Below are 25,777 nucleotides of genomic sequence, written 5' to 3'. Positions count from 1 at the left end.
ATAGTCATGGAGTCATATTACTTGGTACCTAGTATCTTATTTCAATAATGAGGTGTTAAATTTAACGGAGTTAACTACCAAACAATGTGAAGTCTCTATTGTTTTGTTTGTATTTTGTTCTATTTTGCAATGTATTAACGAATCAACTGAACATATATACGTGTTTAAATTTTGATCGTGATATTTATAAAATACTTTTGTTGAAAAAAAAAATTTATTATCTTTTTTAGAATAGTCTCGGTCTTCTTTTCGTTCTTTAATATCTAGTCCATATATAATGCTAATTTAGGCAGAAACAATCTAGTTGTAAATTCTGTGGCATTTGGTCTTTTGTTAAGAGTTTTCTCATGTGGGAATTATACCACCGCTTTTTTTTTAATACATTGTCAACAATTAGAAATACACGCATTGTTGAAGGTCGTACGGTTGTCTATAATTGCTTACATCCATTTCATTTGAACTCTAGTAAATACAGTTGTTTCTTTGCCAACCATACCACATCTTTACTTTTTAAAATGTACTTGTTAGTAGGACTAAACGTTAGGGGATAAACCTTCATTATAGACTCCAAGGAGTCGATATTAAGAATTGAACGATGGACAGTCAGTGCGTGAATTTTTCTTGCTACCTGATTGGAAGATATTACGAGACGTGAATAAACAAAGTTTATTGATTGGTTAGGACAATCCAAACCTAGTTAATGTCCTTCAATCCCGTAGAGTATCGGATTTGTCCTCTCTATTTTAGCAATTAGATTTTGCCTGGTCATTAATATTGCATATTCATGATAATGGTACACAGGTAACTTTTATCTATAAATAGTCGAATCTTCTGGAGTTTCGTAAACAACAATGTTAAACGATATATACTACTTCATAACGTGTGACCTCACGTGGCTATTCTAGTAAATGAATTAATCTACAAAGCGAGAGCATTTTCCATTTTCATCAGCTAAGAGTCGACTAGACCTTTTTGAAAGGCTAATGCTTGTGTTTGTATTGTCTTCCAACCTGATTTTTAGATGTAAGATATAATAAAGAGCAGTAATGCTATAAAATCTCGAAATCATTTTTTTTTATACGTCAATTAAAATGTTGACCTTATCCAACCTTTGTACCAAAATGTATATTCTGGCCTTGATTCACATTTATTGAATTAATGCATCAGTTTATGAATTGTCGGTATGTGTGATGTTGAGTGGAAACTGTAAGACATACTCATTTTGAATGTAACTTCTTTTAGATAAATATATGGACGAAATCAGATCAGGGGCCGTATCAGTAGAAGACAAAGAACCAACAGTTATTAAAGAATCAATAGGAACGGCACTTGTAGACGGAAATAGTTTAATTGGTAAGTTATTTAAGATTGTGTTGACTGTATTGAATCAATTATTGCAAGGAAATTACATGTTATCGTCATTGGTCACATTCTTAATTTCGTCCTCGGGATACACATTTGTCTTAGAATTCGAGCTTAGATTTTCCTGCTTGAATTCTTTTGCACTATTAAATTTTGGGGCCCTTCATAGCTTGCTTGTAAGTCATTGATCCATGTTGAAGACCGTACTTTGAACTATAATGGTTTACTATTACAAATTATGAAATTGAACGAGAGTTGTCTCATTGGCACTCATACCACATCTTCTTATAGAATAGAAGAATAGAATAAGAATTGTTTTATTTGTCAATCAAGACGCCTATGGTATGAAGAGCAGAATAATCAATACAAATTATATTATATATATATATATATGATAAACATAGATTTTGTTGATTGCTGTAATGAAAAAAAACCAGAAAAACACATTTGTTATGGTTTATAAAGGAATTAAGTCATATACAGTGTCCATAAGTCTGCATTTTATTTATTTTAGTGGCAGCCCTTTTTATCAAAAAGATTGTTTAATTTGTGAAATGTCCAGTGAAAAGTATTTCATAAATATCCAGGTCGAGAACACAGATCTATATAACCCGACAAGTGAGTTCAGCAAAAAAAGTTCGACTGTGATAGAGAGCTGTAAAGTTGACTGATATTGAAAATTTATTAGATAAGTGCCGAAAGTTTTCCCTGCTCAAAACACGTAGACGGAACCATCCTGCAAAACAGTGTATCAAGGTTTCTTTAAGTTGCCTTTAGGAAACAGAGGTGGATTTAAAAAGGGACAAGGGTGCGCCCCCCCCCCTTTCTTCCCATTTATGAGAAAAATATGGTTGATTATATATAGTAGGAAATCACTAGAGTATAATTGTGGTGGCCCCTCTCTTAGACAGTGAGTGTCCCCCTCCCTTTAAAAATTTCTGTATCCGCCACTGGCATATCAATTTTCTCGCAAGAAGTCCCTAATCCGATCAACATTTTCCTCATTTTCCCCATCAAGTCAAATGACCTCCCTTACGACTGCGGTGATGGCCTATCAATTAATCAGGAGTACTAGATGGACTAGGCAAGTGATGCCAACAGGGACAAACTGTCAATCAACCATTTTATCTGTGTATAGGTCATTAATTAGAATAAATCATAACAAAGTTGCAATGGTTGGTGCACTTTCGTAGAGCTTTAAAAGCATGTACATTCAAAGTGATCAGTCTGAAAATATTAGTCATAAAACAGAAACGATATTACAGGCAAAGCCCTAAAACCTACTTTAAACCATGAAACAAAAATAACACTGATGGTGATCACGGATACTATGAACGTGCGTTTGGTTTCTGATGCTTTAGTGGCATCTATAGTTTTATTCATATTTAATTTAATATTATGCTTTTTGTGAATAGTTGTTTTCTTGGCAATCATACTTAATCGTCTTACTTCGAATATACAAAACATACAGAAAATATGAATGTTTTACTACACAGAAAATAACACCCAATAAGTGGGAAAGGACACTTATTGTTAAAATGAACAGAATCGCAACTTTTTCAAAATACGGAAATAAGACATCAACATGTATTGGTGATCAAATAACATAGATGCATATCGTATAATCAAATATAAAGGTACAGGAGTGACCAAATGTAAACAAATCAAACGAGAAAACCAACGGACTGAGTCATGGCAAAACAATTAACGAAAGCAAATTTAACAGACAGCAATAAACAAACCAATGAATCATAGTCATTTAGTTGATGCATTTATTCAATAAAAGTGCCTTGCTTTCTGAATTCTTTCTATATTTTGCGAAAATATATTTTAAATGTAAACAAGCATACGAGCCTAATACAAATTGATTTTAAATCCTAAAAATAATCGATTGAAGTCTAGTACACCAATTTCACGTATAATTACTGGTTTCATAAAAGTTCAATGCTTCTCTGAAGGTACTATTTCCATCAAAAATATTTTCAGGTGCGTATGTTGCCCGGTACTGTATGGATATTGCAATCAAAAAAGCAAAAGAAGCTGGAATTGGATTTGTCACGTGTAGAGGTGAGAATATTGTTTCAGCTTATCATGGCATTTAATTAACAGTTAATTTACAAAAAAAGATACATCGCTTCGATAATGTTTAATGTCAACACATACATGTTGACTAAAAGATTGCTGACACACAGGATAAAAAAGGCCACTAGCAGTAGACTGCCAAGTCCTATACATTTGAGTCAAATGCACTTTTAGTTGATTAATGCGATACTGGTTTTCAGTTCACTTGTTGCAAACTTCGTGTTGATATTTTTCTTCTACTGTATATTTGCGCTTATTTTTTATGTTGTATAACTTGCTATATGCTTCTTAATTTTTGCGAACAACAACGTAGACATTAAAGAAACATATAAAATTACATTTAAAAGTGTTATTCGGTCGCAACTGATAGGCGTTAAGGCTGCTTTTTCTTTTATTGATGTAATCATTATTTTTTTATGATTTTAGGAGCAAATCACTTTGGTATGGCAGGATGGTACAGTACGTATGCGATGGAACAAGGATTTGTGGTAAATTATATTTTCAATATTTAATTGATGTACATGTGTTGGTAAAAACAAAAACAGTTTCTATTTTAGTCTCGATAAAAGCCAAACATGTATACTTTCCCTTATTTAATATAAAACAATTGCTGTACAGTGTATGTACTCCTTAATATTTTTTTTTTTTTCGAATGATTTTTTTTTTTTCTCTGTTTTAAAAAAACTATTTTGCATTAAAAATACATGATTAGAAAGTATTAAATTGGTATTTCCCGTGTTTTTTTTTAGGTCTGCTTCTCTATCATTTCAGCTGTTTCCTTTTACATGCAGTTGCAGACAATAATGTCATTTTTGTCATTATTCTTTATCATCAATTTATATTTAAGATTATTTATTTTATTTCGTACTCATTTACAGGGAGTAGCTTTATGTAATACTAATCCTCGAATGGTTCCCACTAGAGGTACAAGGGTAAGTACAGGAATGGTTCCCACTAGAGGGACAAGGGTAAGTACAGGAATGGTTCCCACTAGAGGGACAATGGTAAGTACAGGAATGGTTCCCACTAGAGGGACAAGGGTAAGTACAGGAATGGTTCCCACAATAGGGAAAAGGGTAAGTTCAGGAATGGTTCTCACTAGAGGGACAAGGGTAAGTACAGGAATGATTCCCACTAGAGGGACAAGGGTAAGTCCAGGAATGGTTCCTACTAGAGGGACAAGGGTAAGTACAGAAATGATTCCCACTAGAGGGACGAGGATAAGTACAGGAATGATTCTCATTAGAGGGACAAACGTAAGTACAGGAATGGTTCCCACTAGAGGGACAAGGGTAAGTACAGGAATGATTCCCACTAGAAGGACGAGGGTAAGTACAGGAATGGTTCCCATTAGAGGAACAAGGGTAAGTACAGGAATGATTCCCACTAGAGGGATGAGGGTAAGTACAGGAATGGTTCTCACTAGAGGGACAAGGGTAAGTACAGGAATGATTCCCACTAGAGGGACAAGGGTAAGTACAGGAATGGTTCCCACTAGAGGGACAAGGGTAAGTACAGGAATGATTCCCACTAGAGGAACAAGGGTAAGTACAGGAATAATTCCCACTAGAGGGACAAGGGTAAGTACAGGAATGGTTCCCACTAGAGGGACAAGGGTAAGTACAGGAATGGTTCCCACTAGAGGGACAAGGGTAAGAACAGAACGTTCCACTAGAGGGACAAGGGTAAGAACAGGAATGGTTCCCACTAGAGGGACGAGGGTAAGTACAGGAATGGTTCCCACTAGAGGGACAAGGGTAAGAACAGGAATGGTTCCCACTAGAGGGACGAGGGTAAGTACAGTAATGGTTCCCACTAGAGTGACAAGGGAAAGAACAGGAATGGTTCCCACTAGAGGGACAAGGGTAAGAACAGGAATGGTTCCCACTAGAGGGACAAGGGTAAGTACAGGAATGATTCCCACTAGAGTGACAAGGGTAAGTACAGGAATGGTTCCCACTAGAGGGACAATGGTAAGTACAGGAATGGTTCCCACTAGAGGGACAAGGGTAAGTACAGGAATGGTTTCCACTAGAGGGACAAAGGTAAGAACAGGAATAGTTCCCACTATAGGGACAAGGGCAAGTACAGAAATGGTTCCAATGTAATAAACACGGGAATTATTGTCGATATAAATAGACAAGTAGAAGATATGGTACTATAATTCTGGCTTTGTACATTGAAACACTTGTATAGACTTGGGCAAGACAAATATTTAAAATATACAAGAAACAATTTATAAATTTACAGGTCGACAGTTAAAGTAGATTAAGTTGACTAAATCAAATTATTGTATTCCATTTAAACACCAGAATAATGCTTAAAAGGTTAAAGTTAACAAGAAAATAGTTCGGCAAGTTATCAGTTGACAATAGACAGTACACAGATAGTACACAGATACTGGTCAAGCAGGATATCGCCCAGGATTTCTCAAGCTTAAGTTATTAGTTATGATAAGAGCTCGAGTTATCTGTATATCCTTCTTCTGTCAAAATATTCAACTGGTTCCTCCGAATTTATAATCAATTTTGACAATTCTATAGAGGTTCCAAAAAAGAGCAATACTTGTATGTAGGGAAAGTGAAGACATTCCCCAATAGTTTCGAATAAAGCAGCAATTGTAAATATGGATAATGAAAACAATCCTCGAATAGTTCCGAAAAGAGATACAATGACAAGCACACATGACCTAAACAATCGTTTAATGGTTCTGAATAGAGCATCAATGATAAAGTTCTTATAGCCTAGACAACATCTAAATGGTTCCAACTTCAAGAAGAATAGTATGTAAACAAAAAACGTCTTAAAATCTGTTAGTATTTAAGACTAGGGGGAATACTAGCGTTGTAAGTACAGAAAGTTTGGACAATCCGAAAATGCAGTATACATGTGTTTGTTGTTTATTAAACATTTGATGCCAAAAAATCATTTATATAAAGATTAAAGATTATAATGCTTACAGGATTTCATGGCCAGAATTATCTTTTGTACAAATTAGTCATTATATAATGTACTTCAAAGTCAAAGTAACCTTCTTTTGTCATTGTTATTTTGTTTTATCATTTTTGAAAATCAGAAAGAATATCACTGAGTTTCATTCAAATGTTTTTTTTCACTGAAGACCACTTTAGGTACAAATCCAATCAGTATTGCAGCTCCTGGAAACCATGGTGACAGTTTTATCCTAGATATGGCTACTACAGTGGTGGCTGCTGGAAAGGTGAGAATGTTTGTCTTATTCGTGATAACATACGACTATCCTTAAGAAGTGTTTAAGTCAGTTAAGAATGCATGTAACAGTAGGTGACACAAATCTGACGACCCTTTCATAGCATTTATTAACCTTATTTAAAAAGTGTATAATCCGGAAAAACAAAAACAAGCATTGATTACGACAGAAACTATCACCGTCAGTGACACAAATCTGACGACCCTTTCATAGTATTTATTAACCTTATTTAAAAAGTGTATAATCCGGAAAAACAAAAACAAGCCTTGATTACGACAGAAACTATCACCGTCAGTGAAACCGCGCTGAAGTACGTCCATTATTCATAGTTCATTATTCATTATTCAATAATGAATAATGAAATAGTTCACTATTCACTCTTCAATATTAAAAAATGAATAATGAATAATGAAATGGTTTATGTTTCATTATTCAAATTGAAGCGGTGAATAGTGAAAAAAATATAAAAAAAATTGACTGTGACACTATAGCTATATTTTGATTCGCAATGACCATAAGAGGGTTTACGGAGGACCTAAATGCCACGATATGCATAAAAATGAGGAAATATAAAACAGAAGATGTTGTATGATTGCCAATGAGACAAATATCCACAAAAGACCAAAATGACAGACATTAACAACTATAGCTCACCGTACAGCCTTCAACAATGAGCAAAGCGCATATCGCATAGTCAGCTATAAAAGGCCCCAATAAGACAATGTAAAACAATTTAAACAAGACAACTAAAGGCCTTATTTATTTAAAAAAAATGAACAAAAACAAATATGTAACACATAAACAAACGACAACCACTAAATTACAGACTCCTGACTTGGGACAGGAACATACATAAATAATGTGACGGGGTTAAACATGTTAGCCTATTTTGAATAATGAAATGGATATTTTGAATAATGGAATGGACTGGCAGGACCCTTCAGCCCCTAATTACAGATATATATTATACCTTAATCGAAAGCTTATCAAGAGAGGAACAAAAGGTATATAGTCAATATGTTCCGCAACCCATATTACAGGAGTAACGACGGACTTTAATATCGAATTACGCATGAACATTGAGAAATAGCCAATTTTGAATAATGAAATGGATATTTTGAATAATAGAATGGACTACTGCGACCCTTTAGCCCCTAATTATAGATAAAACTTATACCTCATTCGAAAGCTTATAACAAGAGGAACAAAATGTATATAGTCAACATGTTCCACAACCCATATTACAGGAGTAACAAAGGACTTAAATATCGAAATACGCGTGAAAATTAAGAAATAGCCAATTTTGAATAATGAAATGGATATTTTAAATAATGGAATGGACTGGCAGGACCCTTCAGCCCCTAATTACAGATATATATTATACCTCAATCGAAAGCTTATTACGAGAGGAACAAAATGTATAGAGTCAACATGTTCCGCAATGCATATTAGGGGAGTAACGAAGGACTTAAATATTGAAATACGCGTGAAAATTAAGAAATAGCCAATTTTGAATAATGAAATGAATATTTTGAATAATGGAATGGACTGCTGCGACCCTATTGCCCCTAATTATAGATAAACATTATACCTCATTCGAAAGCTTATTACGAGAGGAACAAAATGTATAGAGTCAACATGTTCCGCAATGCATATTAGAGGAGTAACGAAGGACTTAAATATCGAAATACGCGTAAAAATTAGGAAATAGCCAATTTTGAATAATGAAATGGATATTTTGAATAATGAAATGGACTGCTGCGACCCTATTGCCCCTAATTATAGATAAACCTTATACCTCATTCGAACGCTTATTACGAGAGGAACAAAATGTATATAGTCAACATATTCCGCAATGCATATTAGAGGAGTAACAAAGGACTTAAATATCGAAATACGCGTGAAAATTAAGAAATAGCCAATTTTGAATAATGAAATGGATATTTTAAATAATGGAATGGACTGGCAGGACCCTTCAGCCCCTAATTACAGATATATATTATACCTCAATCGAAAGCTTATCAAGAGAGGAACAAAAGGTATATAGTCAATATGTTCCGCAACCCATATTACAGGAGTAACGACGGACTTAAATATCGAATTACGCATGAACATTGAGAAATAGCCAATTTTGAATAATGAAATGGATATTTTGAATAATAGAATGGACTACTGCGACCCTTTAGCCCCTAATTATAGATAAAACTTATACCTCATTCGAAAGCTTATAACAAGAGGAACAAAATGTATATAGTCAACATGTTCCACAACCCATATTACAGGAGTAACAAAGGACTTAAATATCGAAATACGCGTGAAAATTAAGAAATAGCCAATTTTGAATAATGAAATGGATATTTTAAATAATGGAATGGACTGGCAGGACCCTTCAGCCCCTAATTACAGATATATATTATACCTCAATCGAAAGCTTATTACGAGAGGAACAAAATGTATAGAGTCAACATGTTCCGCAATGCATATTAGAGGAGTAACGAAGGACTTAAATATCGAAATACGCGTGAAAATTAAGAAATAGCCAATTTTGAATAATGAAATGAATAATTTGAATAATGGAATGGACTGCTGCGACCCTATTGCCCCTAATTATAGATAAACATTATACCTCATTCGAAATCTTATTACGAGAGGAACAAAATGTATAGAGTCAACATGTTCCGCAATGCATATTAGAGGAGTAACGAAGGACATAAATATCGAAATACGCGTAAAAATTAGGAAATAGCCAATTTTGAATAATGAAATGGATATTTTGAATAATGAAATGGACTGCTGCGACCCTATTGCCCCTAATTATAGATAAACCTTATACCTCATTCGAACGCTTATTACGAGAGGAACAAAATGTATATAGCCAACATGTTCCGCAATGCATATTAGAGCAGTAACAAAGGACTTAAATATCGAAATACGCGTGAAAATTAAGAAATAGCCAATTTTGAATAATGAAATGGATATTTTAAATAATGGAATGGACTGGCAGGACCCTTCAGCCCCTAATTACAGATATATATTATACCTCAATCGAAAGCTTATCAAGAGAGGAACAAAAGGTATATAGTTAATATGTTCCGCAACGCATATTAGAGAAGTAACGACGAACTTAAATATCGAATTACGCATGAACATTGAGAAATAGCCAAATTTGAATAATGAAATGGATATTTTGAATAATGAAATGGACTGCTGCGACCCTTTCGCCCCTAATTATAGATAAACCTTATACCTCATTCGAAAGCTTATTACGAGAGGAACAAAATGTATATGGTCAACATGTTCCGCAACGCATATTAGAGGAGTAATGAAGGACTTAAATATCGAAATACGCGTGAAAATTAAGAAATAGCCAATTTGGAATAATGAAATGGATATTTTGAATAATGAAATGGACTGCTGCGACCTTTTAGCCCCTAATTATAGATAAACCTTATACCTCATTCAAAAGCTTATAACGAGAGGAACAAAATGTATATAGTCAACATGTTCCGCAACGCATATTAGAGGAGAAACGAAGGACTTAAATATCGAAATACGCGTGAAAATTAAGAAATAGCCAATTTTGAATAATGAAATGGATATTTTGAATAATGGAATGGACTGCTGCGACCCTTTAGCCCCTAATTAAAGATAAACCGTCTACCTCATTCGAAAGCTTATTACGAGAAGAACAAAATGTTTAAAGTCAACATGTTCCGCAACGCATATTAGAATAGTAAGGAAGAACTTAAATATCAAAATACGCGTGAAAATCAAGAAATAGCCAATTTTGAATAATGAAATGGATATTTTGAATAATGGAATGGACTGCTGCGACCCTTTAGCCCCTAATTATAGATAAACCGTTTACCTCATTCGAAAGCTTATAACGAGAGGAACAAAATGTATATAGTCAACATGTTCATAAACGCATATTAAAGGAGTAACGGCGGACTTAAATATCGAATTACGCATGAACATTGAGAAATAGCCAATTTTGAATAATGAAATGGATATTTTGAATAATGGAATGGACTGCTGCGACCTTTTAGCCCCTAATTATAGATAAACCTTCATTCTCATTCAAAAGCTTTTTACGAGAGGAACAAAATGTATATAGTCAACATGTTCCGCAATGCATATTAGAGAAGTAACGAAGGACTTAAATATCGAAATACGCCTTCAAATTAAGAAATAGTCAATTTTGAATAATGAAATGGACTGGCAGGACCCTTCAGCCCCTAATTACAGATATGTATTATACCTCAATCGAAAGTTTATCAAGAGAGGAACAAAAGGTATATAGTCAACATGTTCCGCAACGCATATTAGAGGAGTAACGACGGACTTAAATATCGAATTACGCATGGACATTGAGAAATAGCCAATTTTGAAAAATGAAATGGATATTTTGAATAATGGAGTGGACTGCAGCGACCCTTTAGCCCCTAATTATAGATAAACCTTATACCTCATTCAAAAGCTTATTACGAGAGGAACAAAATGTTTATAGTCAACATGTTCCGCAATGCATATTAGAGGAGTAACGAAGGACTTAAATATCGAAATACGCGTGAAAATTAAGAAATAGTCAATTTTGAATAATGAAATGGATATTTTGAATAATGAAATGGACTGGCAGGACCCTTCTACCCCTAATTACAAATATATATTATACCTCAATCGAAAGCTTATCAAGAGAGGAACAAAAGGTATATAGTCAATATGTTCCGCAACGCATATTAGAGGAGTAACGAAGGACTTAAATATCGAAAAACGCGTGAAAATTAAGAAATAGCTAATTTTGAATAATGAAATGGATATTTTGAATAATGGAATGGACTGCTGCGACCCTTTAGCCCCTAATTATAGATAAACCTTATACCTCATTCAAAAGCTTATTACGAGAGGAACAAAATGTATATAGTCAACATGTTCCGCAATGCATATTAGAGGACTAACGAAGGACTTAAATATCGAAATACGCGTGAAAATAAAAAAATAGTCAATTTTGAATAATGAAACGGATATTTTGAATAAGGGAATGGCCTGACAGGACCCTTCAGCCCCTAATTACAGATATATATTATACCTCAATCGAAAGCTTATCAAGAGAGGAACAAAAGGTATATAGTCAATATGTTCCGCAACGCATATTAGTGGAGTAACGACGGACTTAAATATGGAATTACGCATGAACATTGAGAAATAGTCAATTTTGAATAATGAAATGGATATTTTGAATAATGGAATGACTGCTGCGACCCTTTAGCCCTTAATTATAGATAAACCTTATACCTCATTCGAAAGCTTATTACGAGAGGAACCAAATATGTATAGTCAACATGCTTCGCAACGCATATTAGAGGAGTAACGAAGGACATAAATATCGAAATACGCGTGAAAATTAAGAAAGAGCCAATTTTGAATAATGAAATGAATATTTTGAATAATGGAATGGACTGCTGCTACAAACCCTGTGTTTTTGGCCTCGGCTTCGGTAGATGAATCTTTGTATCACAGCTAGTTGAGACCTTGGGATTTGGAGAAATTGTTGGGATAAATCAACATTCCCAGCATGCTGATGACAACGACTGGGTCGTTGATATGTTTGATCAGCTGGCCTGAGAGCTTGCATTAATTGTAACTGATGGTCTTGAAGAGATACATGATTCAATTGTGAATGAGAGACACTAGATCTGCATAAGCATACGACTACCGTGGTTCTTTTACAGTCGCCCCTCTACCAAGATATAATTTTCAGCGGATGGAGGAACAAGTCTTGGGTTTCGATGTTGATTCGGATCTCACCTGGATTATTCAGGTTGGCAACAGCTTGAGGTTCGTATTCGTGAACCTGATATTCTAGGAGACTTTCGTCGAAGGTCAACCCTTCGGTGATTATAAGGATGTTGGACATTATGTATTTATTTATAGCGCTGCACGAAGTCGTGGATGGTAGCAATGCCAGAACCGGAGATCAGGTTGTTCAACTGGGTTTGCTGCGGTTTGCTGCGTTGAACATTGGGCTGTCGAGAAGACATTCTGCGTTCTCTGGGGCGGGTCATTTTATGAACCACGTCACATGGTCGACGGCTTTGGGGGCCCCTTTTTCAACACCTTTCGAGGCTGTATTGAAGATGTTTGCACTCAAGGCCTTACTTCCTATGGTTTTGGTGGCAGGGGAAGTAAAAATGCGTCCAGCCAAACTGGCGAGTGTGTCAAACAGTCTTCTACCACCGTATGCGTACTTTCAGGTGTAACCTTAGTTTCTTGATTTGCAACATTTGCCTATAGGATGTTATGATGAAGCGCCATATATTCTTCGATGCTGATATGTCTACCCTTTTTCATAGAATGGATAATCTACACAATTTCGTTGCGCAAACCATTATTTACTGATCAGTATGCTGCAGCACACAGTTCCAAACGATCGAGAAGCTGCTTGAAGTTGGACAAAACACGGTTTGAAGCTCACTGCCAAACTTATACTTCTGGTAGATGTGGAACACGATTCCCTTCCACTTGTAATTCTTATTCGCCCTGTGCCAGGATTCTTGAAAGGATGGAATTGCCTTTATAGATAGCACCGGAAATTTCCAGGATCTCTGCATAGTCGCCAAGTTCGTCGAGCTCGAACGATTCTGGTTTCTTTTTCACCATGACTTCCCAGAGACCAAGGGTTCCTTTGTATTTCACACTCTCCATGAAAAAATTATCGCCGTCAAAAGTAAATGGTGAGCTTCTGATGAAGATACCATCGTTTTCAGATCACAATCCAAAGGTTTGGTCGGGAGTAGTCATACTGAGCTGCAAATGCTGCTGTTCTCGAGCTCCGAGGACGGTGTCTGTAGTAGGTGGTACAATGAGTAGTGGGTCGGCAAACTCGGGCGGTGGAGAACGGAGGGCTGGCACTGTTGCAGGAAGGTCTGCAATTTTGTGGTGATCTGTGAACCTGCCTCTCGCTGAGCCTCAACCACAGGATTGAACACCTTGTACAGGTCCTGGCTAAGTTCAGTCTTTTCGAGGTGATGCTGCATATTACTGGCTTGAATATTCAGTTTGGTGTCTGGCAACTCCTTGACAAATGTCGCATGCTGCTTAGGGTCGAAAATCTTGACAAACGTCATTTATCTAAAAGGATCGAATGCTGTTGAACGCCCCTACGCGTTGGTGTGAACGCCCCTAATAGATGAGTTGCACATGAAGGTATTTCACAGCTGATTCGGATCCCTTTTCTTCGAAAGATTCAAGTGTCATGGGTATGTGCACTGGTGGCCTCGAATCGTCTTGGCAGGGCATTTGGGTTGAGAAAATCGCTCCACCTTATCATAATGATGAATTTCCATGCGTTGAAATCACCTCCACCGCTTTAGATCGGACGAAGGATCAAACAACCGCATTTTCAACATATGCTCCTCATATCGACTGGAACCCACTCAAAATTGCATTTGCAGTGCCATTCGAACGTGGAGGGCTTGTGTTCCTCTGTGTTCACATATTCTTCATACTTCAGTTCCATAACGAAATCTTCAGGCTGATCAATTCTTTATCTTATACCTCATAGAACTCCTTTTTATTTGCATCAATATTTTCAATTTGCCTTGGTGCTAGTAAAATCGATGGTTACAAATCCATAGGGCTTGGACCAACAATGCTTACAAAGAGCGCCAAACTGTTCCTTGTTGAGATCGTTGCAGTGATCGCGTCGGATGTGGTCGATATTCTTAGCATTCTTCTGGAAGAGGCAGGGGAAGTTGGCATTCTTCCGGATCGACTGGCAGGGCAGTGTGCAGTAGTTCTGGCATATGTAAAAATAAACGACGTTGTGTTCACACGTGTTCTGTTTTCTCAGCATCCGGTCGTCGAACACCATGAGGTTCACCATGAGGTCTTGTGGCTGAGATCAAGTTCTCGGGGTCTGTTACATCGCTCCCTTACTCGAAGAAAAAAGTGTCGATACCACTCGGGTGTCGTGGTGGTGTTGACCTCATCGACCAACGAGTAGGGTGACTTGCCCCTTGCACTGTAGGAGGTATCGGATATCTTCTTAGGGAAGCTTTTATTCAGCGCTTGCTCCAACAGCTGGTAGATAGGTTGATGAAGCGATTATCCGAAGACATACAATCGATTGTAGTAGGAGCCATCCACAGTCCAACTTCCCAATGATTAACCGTCTTATCGATCGCTGAGGTATGAGGTAGTGATTACTCCTCGAGGGGGCGTTGACACTGTAGGAAATGTCTTCAACGTTCATTTATTAAAATAAATAGCGATGATTTTCTGCGTGAAAGTCGTAGAAGGAAGACTGACACAGTTAATACCAGCGAGGTAATGACCAGCAACAGGCGACGGAGAAAGGTTGGCAACTGCAAGGTGTGCGATGTTTGTTGCTACAACCGGTACAGGGTACATGAACAAACTAATCAACCGATTACCCATGGAAATGCATCTACCCGGACACAACTTCACCGTCCAGGGACTAAACTTAGCAAGCGACTACTTCCCGATGGCATTCCGAAGACTTGGTCAAAACCCATTAATCAAGTTGACCAGGCAGCATATCACCACGATCTTTGTTATGCCCAGCACAAGGATGCAACCGCACGCAACTCCATATGTGACCAAGCTTTGCTAGCCTCGATTAACACCATTCCCATCTCTACCACTCGCGAACGCTTCGACTGCAGCATCGCCGGACCCTTCATCGGTACCAAAGTTTGATTCGGTCTGGGTGTTAAAAACATGTTCGCTGGATCGCTGATCTACCTGAGGAGTTGCACAAACCAGCTTGACTCTAGTTTAATAAACGCTGTGTAGCGGTGGGTGGTGTGGATGAGACCTGGGCGGCCGACCTCGTTCATATGAGTAAATTCTCCAGGGACAACAAAGGAAATACATTTATCCTGAACATTATCGTTGTCTTCTCCAAATATGGCTGGCTTTTACCACTCAAGAACAAGAAGGGGGTGATGGTGCCGGATGCCTTCCAAGCGGTGTGCCCAAGAAGCTATGGTCAGACATAGGCACTGAGTTTTACAACAAACATATAAATCAGCTGCTTCAAAAGCATGTTATCGATCTCTACTCCACCGGGAACGAAGAGAAGTCGAGTATTTTCAAACGTTGGAGCCGCACCATGAAAGAGAAAATGTTCAAATACTTTTCAGCCAACTCCACACGCACCTATATCGATGTCCTGGACGATCTTGTTCCCCAGTACAATACCAACAAACACCGCTATCAAGATGACCCCTGTTGCCACAAGTCATAAGGAGCATAAAAACAAGTTGTATAGGAACCTTTACGGCAGCATACCTCCCATGAAACCACTGCGATTTTTCCGAATCACCAAGACAAAAGGTACATTCGAGAAGGGGTACACACCCCGCTAGATCTAGGAAGTATTCACCATTTCCCTAGTTTTGTCAGAGGTCCACTGGGCAATCTTTTCTACGATCTTTTTCATCCATCTCCTCAAGGGTTTCAACCAAGTCCGTGGCCGCGGTGAAAATCAAGTTTCTCGAGTGAAAGTATCCCTCGTTGAATCCCAATTTTCTATAAGTTCCACCCGTGACATCCGAGAGACCTCAAGGGAGGTCTGCACATCCATGCCATTAATGGGGGTCATATTCCAGGTAGTAAATAGAAATTTAACAGCTTTCTTCGGCGAATGTACCTCAATTTTATCCCCAATGGCTTTCTTATTTTCCCAAATCTTTTCCTGCACCTTCTTTAGCAGTCGATCTATCGACAGCCTGTTAACCTCCTCCAACCCAAGTTGTTTTGCCTGGGTGATAATCTCCTTCCTCGTGTGGGGTTTGGGACGACGATGACATTTAAGATTTGTCTTCGTTTCTGTCAACTCTCAATCAACTGATATTTCCTCAACCGTGAGTACCCTCGAAGGTGTTTCATTTTGGCTATACCTCTCAGGGCTTTGACGTTTTCCACAACTCCATGTTCACTATTGGATCCATGTCTTTATCCTAACAATAAAAAAAAACAATTTAGGTCACCACAAAACCACCATCCTCAATTCACCGGTTTTTAGACCCAGTTTTCGGGCCTACAAAACATATCCTAACACTTCCGATCCTATAATCCTCATAAAAAATAAGATAGTCGTGAAACGTTCCCGGTGCGTCTGGATTTTTTCATCTCTTAGCTCACAATTTGCACAGCTCGATCGGTCTCTCTCTTTGCGGAAGTCAGTTGCATGTTTAGTCTCTCACATCCCCATTTGCAAAAAGTTTCCCCTTTTCAGCATAAGGTTATAATTTGGCAGACCTTTACCTCGTGCCAACATCTTTCATGTCTTTGACAATCCAGGGTGAGTCCTGCCCTACTTCTCGCCATTTAAGAATTTTCTCATCATTGCAGCGCTGATCTCGATTGGCCTTAACAGCGGCCAGTTTTTTTCAGAATTTCTCTTGCCCGGTATTCTATTTGTGATCCTCAGAATGGGTGTGCGGCAGAACTCTCATTATCATACTACTGTTCCTTCCTAAATAAGCTTTCAAATGAGGTAAAGGTATATTTGTAATTTGGGGCTAATGGGTCACAACAGTCCATTCCATTATTCAAAATATCTATTTCATTATTCAAAATTGACTATTTCTTAATTTTCGCGCGTACTTTGGCATTTAGGTCCTCCGTAAACCCTCTAATGGTAATCGCGGAACATATCGTTTATACTCAGTTTATTCCTCTATCAATAAGCTTTAATTTGGTGTACAAATTGTGCTTTGATTAGGGACTGAAGGGTTGCAGCAGTCCATTCCATTATTCAAAATAACCTATTTCTCAATGTTCACGCGTATTTCGATATTTGAATCCTTCGTTTCTCCTCTAATATTCGTTGCGGAACAAATTGACTATTTACATTTTGTTCCTCTCGTAATAAGCTTTTGAATGAGGTATAAAGTTTATCTATAATTAGGGGCTAAAGGGTCGCAGCAGTCCATTCCATAATTCAAAATATCCATTTCCTTATTCAAAATTGGCTATTTCTTAATTTTCGCACGTATTTTGGCATTTAAGTCCTCCGTAACACCTTTAATGGTCATTGCGGCACATACCGTTTATACTCAGTTTATTCCTCTATCAATAAGCTTTAATTTGGTGTATAAATTTTGCCTTGATTAGTGACTGAAGGGTTGCAGCAGTCCATTCCATGATTCAAAATTCGCCGCGATATAGCCTTTTTGTGCTAATGCGGCGTAAAGCAACCAACAATCAATCAATCTTGATTCAAAATAATCTATTTTTAAATGTTCACGCGTATTTCGATATTTAAATCCTTCGTTTCTCCTCTAATATTCGTTGCGGAACAAATTGACTATATACATTTTGTTCCTCTCGTAATAAGCTTTCGAATGAGGTATAAGGTTTATCTATAATTAGGGGCTAAAGGGTCGCAGCAGCCCATTCCATTTTTCGAAATATCTATTTCAGTATTCGACATTGGCTATTTCTTAATGTTCGAGCGTATTTTGGCATTTAGGTCCTCTGTAACGCCTCTAATGGTCATTGCGGCCCATATAGTTTATACTCAGTTTATTCCTCTATCAACAAGCTTTAATTTGGTGTATACCGTTTGCCTTGATTAGAGAGTGAAGAGTTGCAGCAGTCCATTCCATGATTCAAAATAAGCTATTTCTCAATGATCACGCGTATTTCGATATTTAAATCCTTTGTTTCTCCTCTAATATTCGCTGCGGAACAAATTGACTATATACATTTTGTTCCTCTCGTAATAAGCTTTCGAATGAGGTATAAGGTTTATCTATAATTAGGGGCTAAAGGGTCGCAGCAGTCCATTCCATTATTCAAAATATCCATTACATTATTCAAAATTGGCTATTTCTCAATGTTCATGCATAATTCGATATTTAAGTCCGTCGTTACTACTCTAATATGCGTTGCGGAACATGTTGACTATATACCTTTTGTTCCTCTCTTGATAAGCTTTCGATTGAGGTATAAGGTTTATCTATAATTAGGGGCTAAAGGGTCGCAGCAGTCCATTCCATTATTCAAAATATCCATTTCATTATTCCAAATTGGCTATTTCTTAATTTTCACGCGTATTTCGATATTTAAGTCCTTCGTTACTCCTCTAATATGCGTTGCGGAACATGTTGACTATATACATTTTGTTCCTCTCGTTATAAGCTTTCGAATGAGGTATAAGGTTTATCTATAATTAGGGGCTAAAGGGTCGCAGCAGTCCATTCCATTATTTAAAATATCCATTTCATTATTCAAAATTGGCTATTTCTCCATGTTAATGCGTAATTCGATATTTAAGTCCTTCGTTTCTCCTCTAATATTGGTTGCGGGATATGTTGACTATATACATTTTGTTCCTCTCGTAATAAGCTTTCGAATGAGGTATAAGGTTTATCTATAATTAGGGGCTAAAGGGTCGCAGCAGCCCATTCTATTTTTCGAAATATCTATTTCAGTATTCGACATTGGCTATTTCTTAATGTTCGAGCGTATTTCGATATCTAAGTCCTTCGTTACTCCTCTAATATGCATTGCAGAACATGTTGACTATATACATTTTGTTCCTCTCGTAATAAGCTTTTGAAAGAGGTATAAGGTTTATCTATAATTAGAGGCTAAAGGGTCGCAGCAGTCCATTCCATTATTCAAAATATCCATTTCATTATTCAAAATTGGCTATTTCTCAATGTCCATGCGTAATTCGATATGTAAGTCCGTCGTTACTCCTCTAATATGCGTTGCGGAACATATTGACTATATACCTTTTGTTCCTGTCTTGATAAGCTTTCGATTGAGGTATAAGATATATCTGTAATTAGGGGCTAAAGGGTCCTGGCAGTCCATTCTATTATTCAAAATATCCATTTCATTATTCACAATTGGCTATTTCTCAATGTTCATGCGTAATTCGATATTTAAGTCCGTCGTTACTCCTTTAATATGCGTTAATATGCGTTGCGGAAAATATTGACTATAAACCTTCTGTTCCTCTCTTGATAAGCTTTCGATTTAGGTATAATATATATCTGTAATTAGGGGCTGAAGGGTCCTGCCAGTCCATTCCATTATTCAAAATATCCATTTCATTATTTAAAATAGGCTAACCCCGTCACATTATTTATGTATGTGCCTGTCCCAAGTCAGGAGTCTGTAATTTAGTGGTTGTCGTTTGTTTATGTGTTACATATTTGTTTTTCGTTCATTTTTTTAAATAATTAAGGCCGTTAGTTGTCTTGTTTAAATTGTTTTACATTGTCTTATTGGGGCCTTTTATAGCTGACTATGCGGTATGGGCTTTACTCATTGTTGAAGGCTGTACGGTGAGCTATAGTTGTTAATGTCTATGTCATTTTGGTCTGTTGTGGATATTTGTCTCATTGGCAATCATACCACATCTTCTTTTTTATATTTCCTCATTTTTATGCATTGTGGCATTTAGGTCCTCCGTAAACCCTCTTTTTTTCACTATTCACCGCTTCAATTTGAATAATGAAACATAAAACATTTCATTATTCATTATTCATTTTTAAATATTGAATAGAGAATAGTGAACTATTTCATTATTCATTATTGAATAATGAATAATAAACTATGAATAATGGACGTAGTTCAGCACGGTGTCAGTGAACCACAACTTGCATCTGAAAAACAAAGAGTACTTAACGAAATAACAAACAAACACACTAAATTCAAGTCGTGATGATTTTCCAGCTTAAATGGGTAAGTGCATAGATTTAATTTTAATTGTTCAGTTTCAATAGTTAAAATCAATTTTTAAAAATCATTTACATCGCCGTCTTTCAAAGCGGCAAACAAAAATGGCCGCTGTTTATATTTCAGCATAGCAACGTAACTTGTGGTTATCGGTCGTGCGCATAAATTTTGCATCTTTCAATTTCCGGAGTCCGCTAAAACAGATTCTTCCCGAATACAGTCTTTTTAATATTACCTGATTATACTGAAAAAATTGTAAAAGAACAGATTTATTCTCTTCTAAGCATAACTTAATATGTGTGATTAGGTTCATAGTATCTATAAGAATTGCATATATATCAGTAAGGAATTTATTCAAAATATGTATATGCTTGGAAGAAATGATGCCCGTTCATGAAATCGTCTTTATCTCTAAAAATTTCATGTAATAAAACGTAACGTATTCGTATTATTTCATAGATTACGCGAACGATTTGCTTATAAATAACAAGACAGGCGGCATTCTTATCAATAAGTCTTATCACAGAACATGGAAAACAATTGTTCTCTCTTTTTGATTCAGTTGAAGATCATGGCTTCGAAGCATAGTATTCTTCCAGCAAATATGATTCTTGATGTGAATGGGCATGTGAGTATCCATACAAATGATTATATTACGTGTATCACAATTATATTTAAAAACATTCCAAAGATTATATTATCGATTTCTGTTAACATCGTGAATTGTAAAACGCACTAGATACTAAGCAATTGCCCAAGTTTTACTGTAATGCTGCTCCAATATTTCATTACATTCCTGTCTTATCATTCAATCGAAAAACTTTAATTGAAGGGTTTAACCGAGATGGAGCTTCATATTTTTTCATTCTCCACTATTAAGCAAATGATGTAATTTTTAATTCAAGATGGCCGCCGAAAAAAAAATCAAAAACATGTTGGCTAACCCTCTGAAATGATAAAGTACACCCTAAAGAACGTCTTTGCCAAATCCTATGCTTGTATCACCATTTGCATGATTTTGTCAAATTTCATTTAAGCCGCCCAACTATCAGCTACGTAAATCCGTGAATGATACGTGAATGTTGGTGAGAATAAGGAAAAGAATGATGTTTGGCTTGCCTGCTTGGCAATGGATTCTAAACTATTTCTAGACAGAAAATTACAGATTCACGTCTAGGGTTGAACTTACTGTTTCTATGTGGACTAGATTAGTATGGTATCTAGTGGCACCGAGACGACTGTAAACGCCAAAGCAATCTCTAACAACTATTATTTACAAACCCAAATGAAAATACCATTAGGGAGCACCGATGTCAAACAAAACAAAACAAAAGGATGATTCTACTTTAAAATACTTTGATAATAAACTGTTGAAGATATGACACAAGAGGATCATCTAATTTTGTATACTAGTTAGTCAGTGTACTCTATGGTGACTTAACTGTAAGTTATGGCATTGAATCAGTTGGTCGCGCGCCATCAATACCATAATTCTATCTTATTATTTGATATCTATAGGAAAGCCGTAAATACGAAGATTTTAATGGTGTGTTTCCGGTCGGAGGTAGAGAAGAAACTGGTAGGGTATGCAATTAATAAAGTAAAGTTAATATTTGTTTAGATATATATCGGGTATATTCGTTCAGTCAATATGAAGACAAGTTCTCAGTTACTTCAGTCAACATCAGTGATTGTGTAAATTTCTTAGTCAACATCACTGATTTTGTAAATTTCTTGGTCAACATCAGTGATTTTGTTAACTCCATAATCAATCAGTGATTAGTCAAATGATTTTTACTTTTACATATACAAACGAAACAAAAAAAATCATGCAATCCCTTTTCCCTTATCCACTAAAACACAAAACCTCAAAAAATAATGCTCCAAAACAGCACAAAACACATGTATTTTAAAAATTTGACAGTTAATGCATTATGCCTCATTTGAGTCTGAAAAAAAGTCTATTTCAAATTATAACTAGTTGATTGATTGCCGATGTAAATACAGGTGTCCGCCACCAAACTCAACAACATACAACAGTCCGTCGTACGAACTATGATTACGTTAACGGGATTATTTATATAAGCTGTAAATTAGAGGAAAACTACAAATAGACGTCGACATGGTATATCGTTTGTTATTAAGAGAGAGACAATAATCAGAAAGACATCATACAGTCTTAGTCAAATGAACACTAGACGAAAACATCGTTAACTAGTGAATTTTATTTTAGATATTTGTACATTAGGTATGTCTAAAAGTCATATAAAAAAGGAAATGTAGTATGATTGCCAACAGGTAACTATTCCACAAAGTCAAAATAATGTGGATTACAGCATTTGCACATGACACTCAACACCGAGCAAAACCCATTACGTATAACTGTGAAAAAAACGAAACCACGAAGAAAAAAGCCTTCGGCCTTATCTATGACAAAACATGGATTAACAAAGTCTTCCACCAATCATCTAATTTGTATGACAATCATTCACAGTTTCAACTTCTTCTGACTAGATCAAGTTATTAGACTGATAATTTCGAAAATAAACTCATCATATATACCAGGTTTGCAATTTTTTATTTGCGTCAAACGCCAGTTTCGTCCACAAAAGACTCATCAGTGTCGCTCGAATAAAAAAGTTTAAAGGCCAAATAAAGTACAAAGTTGAAGAGCAGTGTGAACAATTTCCTTGAACAAAGATTTGTAGAATTAAAAAAAATAACAAATGTGTTGCTTCTGATCGTGCCTGCGAAAGACAGGGAAGTCAAATTATTCGGACATGAAAAGAACACAAGATTTAATTAATCGCTTTTCATGAAATACCTATGGAAAACTAACTGATTCATAGATTATTTCAATACATCTAACATATGATTATTGATTTTTTTTCCTCCTAAGGTGGTTATAAGGGGTTTGGTTTGGCCATGATGATTGATATCCTTAGCGGTGTTTTAAGTGGTGCCGAATTTGGGGCAAATTGCAAAGGAGCGGGAAATCTGGTAACATATTTAAAGAACTTTGATTTTAACGTTTTTGTTTATAAGCAAATACTATTTTTCTGCTCTTGTGTGTTTAAAAAAGGTTATTATATCATATTGACTTTTCGAGAACATTTGATTGAATCACATTCTTTATGCTGAATTTCCCCGCAATATATTTTCTGCTATCTACATGTATATATTATACAAATGATTCGTGTTTAACTGAACTTGTTCTTTTGTTTTTTTAATTTAAGAATTGTATTTGTAATATGCTATTTTATACTGTTTTTATGTGAAGACAAATATGCTTTCCGTACTCAAGGAATTAACCCAGTTACGAAATTTGATAACTTATGTAAACGGATATACATTATGTTGACAATTTTCTCAAAAGAAAGGCGAAGGATACCAAATGGACATTCAAACTGATAAGTCGAAAATAAACTGAAAATGCAATGGCTAAAAAAGAAAAAGACAAACAGACAAACAATAGTACACAAAACAGAACATAGAAAAACTAAGTACTGAGCAACACGAACCCCACTCAAAACTTGGGTGATCTCATGTGCTCCGGGAGGGTAAACAATGTAAACATCTCAAGTTTTACCAAATTTTGTTTTTAACTTTTACATAATTTGATAATTGTGAAGAATATAAACGAGATACAGTTATAAGGCATAAAAGCCTTGATTCTTTATGATGATATTTTGTTTTTCATTTTTTTCAACAGGGTTTAGGTTTTATAGCAATTGATCTTAATCAATTTGAAGATGGTTTTACAAACAGAATGCAATGTTTGATAGATGCTTGCAGAAATCAACCGTCTGTATGTCATTGACTTCATTTCTTCACAATAACGTTGATAAATACATGTATATTAATATAATTTAATTTTTGATGTAACACGTCTTCTGATTGGCTGCAATTATTATGTCTATCAGCTCATATGCATGATTGTTTTTCTTTTCATGAACTATACCTTGAAATGGATTATGAATTAAATTATAAGGAATGGCTGTCAAAACATTGGTTCAAATCTCCCTGTTCGTACGTGGTGCAAACTTTAAAATAATTCGCTACGCGTAGACAAAAAAAAATATTAAGGTGACTTATTCTATAAATGCATCTGTTGACTGTGTTCATATGAGTTAAAATGTAAAGGTTTCTCTCCGAGTTTTGAAGAATTCTATATACTTAAAAACAGTGATTACCATGGTTAGTGTTATATTCTTCTCATGTTTCTTAATTATTCAAACGATTACAAAAACAATTCATCTTGAAACTCATAATTTCTATGTCGCTGTGCATGTAAAGGCAAGACTTTAGCATGAATATTCTAAAACGTTTAAACAGTTTAATATGAATGTATTTTGGTAAATAGCGACTGAAACTAGTCAGAAGAAATCGCTGTTTGTATATAAATGTGTACTGAACTATTACATAAGTTTGTGAAAAGGCGATTCATTAACATCAACATTTCAATATAATATTTCATTGACTTCAAAGGCTGACAAGGATCGTCCGGTATTGGTTCCAGGGGATCCAGAAAAACAGCATATGAAATTGTGTGATAAACTCGGTGGTATACCATATGCAAGAAATCATTTACAGTTTGTTGTAAGTAAATAAAGACAAAAAAAATTAATTCTGACGTAGCTTACAAAACAGGAGTTATCCTGCAAATTATATATGCTATCACAAAATAAAATTGAGAATGGATATGGGGACTGTGTCAAAGAGACAACAACCCGACCATAGAGCAGACAACAGCAGAAGGTCACCAACATTTATATATGTAACCCATGGTAAACAGTATACTATTAAATAAAAACAGATAGATATGCGTGGTACATGTAATATAAGTCTAACTTCTCTGTGTCACTATCTTTTTGTCACTTCTGTGTATTATGCGCATTCCTCTAAAATGACGTTACGAAGGAAAATGTTTAATGCGATTAATCAAAATCAAAGTTTTGTGACGCCAGAAGATTGAGGTAACACAATATTTGACATGAAACTAGTCCATTACACTAAGTGGCGATACTTGTTATTTTTGTATCTATCCTCTCATGGTTGGCCTAGGCATATAATTAATACGAGAATAAAAAAAAATGTTTAAAACAAATAGTAAACAGGGAAAATATTCCGAAAATTTATGGTTTTGAAATTTGGAAATTTTACTGACTAGACTAGATTTATACTTTTATGTTTGAAGTAAATAAAATTTCATTTGTTCTAATACATAATGTTGTGTTTTGTCTTTTAAGGAACGTATTGCAAAACGATATAAAATCACACCACTACTTTAGAATATAGGAGATATATCATTAATACAAAAAGAGGAGCGACATGATAATAATAAATATTATTTTGCACACCTGATGTTTATTGTTTTAC

The 25,777-nt window shown here is 35.8% G+C and overlaps 1 protein-coding gene across 1 annotated transcript; it reads left to right on the top strand.

Moving 5' to 3' along the window:
• The first annotated feature begins 1,248 nt into the window (after positions 1 to 1,248).
• LOC143075243 (putative oxidoreductase YjmC) lies at positions 1,249 to 25,775 on the top strand. The gene is made up of 11 exons (XM_076250603.1): positions 1,249 to 1,353; positions 3,349 to 3,429; positions 3,871 to 3,932; positions 4,323 to 4,376; positions 6,566 to 6,664; positions 20,961 to 21,026; positions 21,917 to 21,977; positions 23,298 to 23,398; positions 24,111 to 24,206; positions 24,887 to 24,997; positions 25,648 to 25,775. The coding sequence occupies exons 1-11, from the start codon at positions 1,251 to 1,253 to the stop codon at positions 25,687 to 25,689; spliced, it is 876 nt and encodes a 291-aa protein (XP_076106718.1). The 5' UTR covers positions 1,249 to 1,250; the 3' UTR covers positions 25,690 to 25,775.
• The last annotated feature ends 2 nt before the right edge of the window (positions 25,776 to 25,777 follow it).

This window comes from Mytilus galloprovincialis, chromosome 5 (genome assembly GCF_965363235.1).
Source record: "Mytilus galloprovincialis chromosome 5, xbMytGall1.hap1.1, whole genome shotgun sequence".
Classification (NCBI taxonomy): Eukaryota; Metazoa; Mollusca; class Bivalvia; order Mytilida; family Mytilidae; genus Mytilus; species Mytilus galloprovincialis.
Note: the sequence above shows the minus strand (reverse complement) of the source record. Positions and strands in the feature narration are given on the sequence as shown.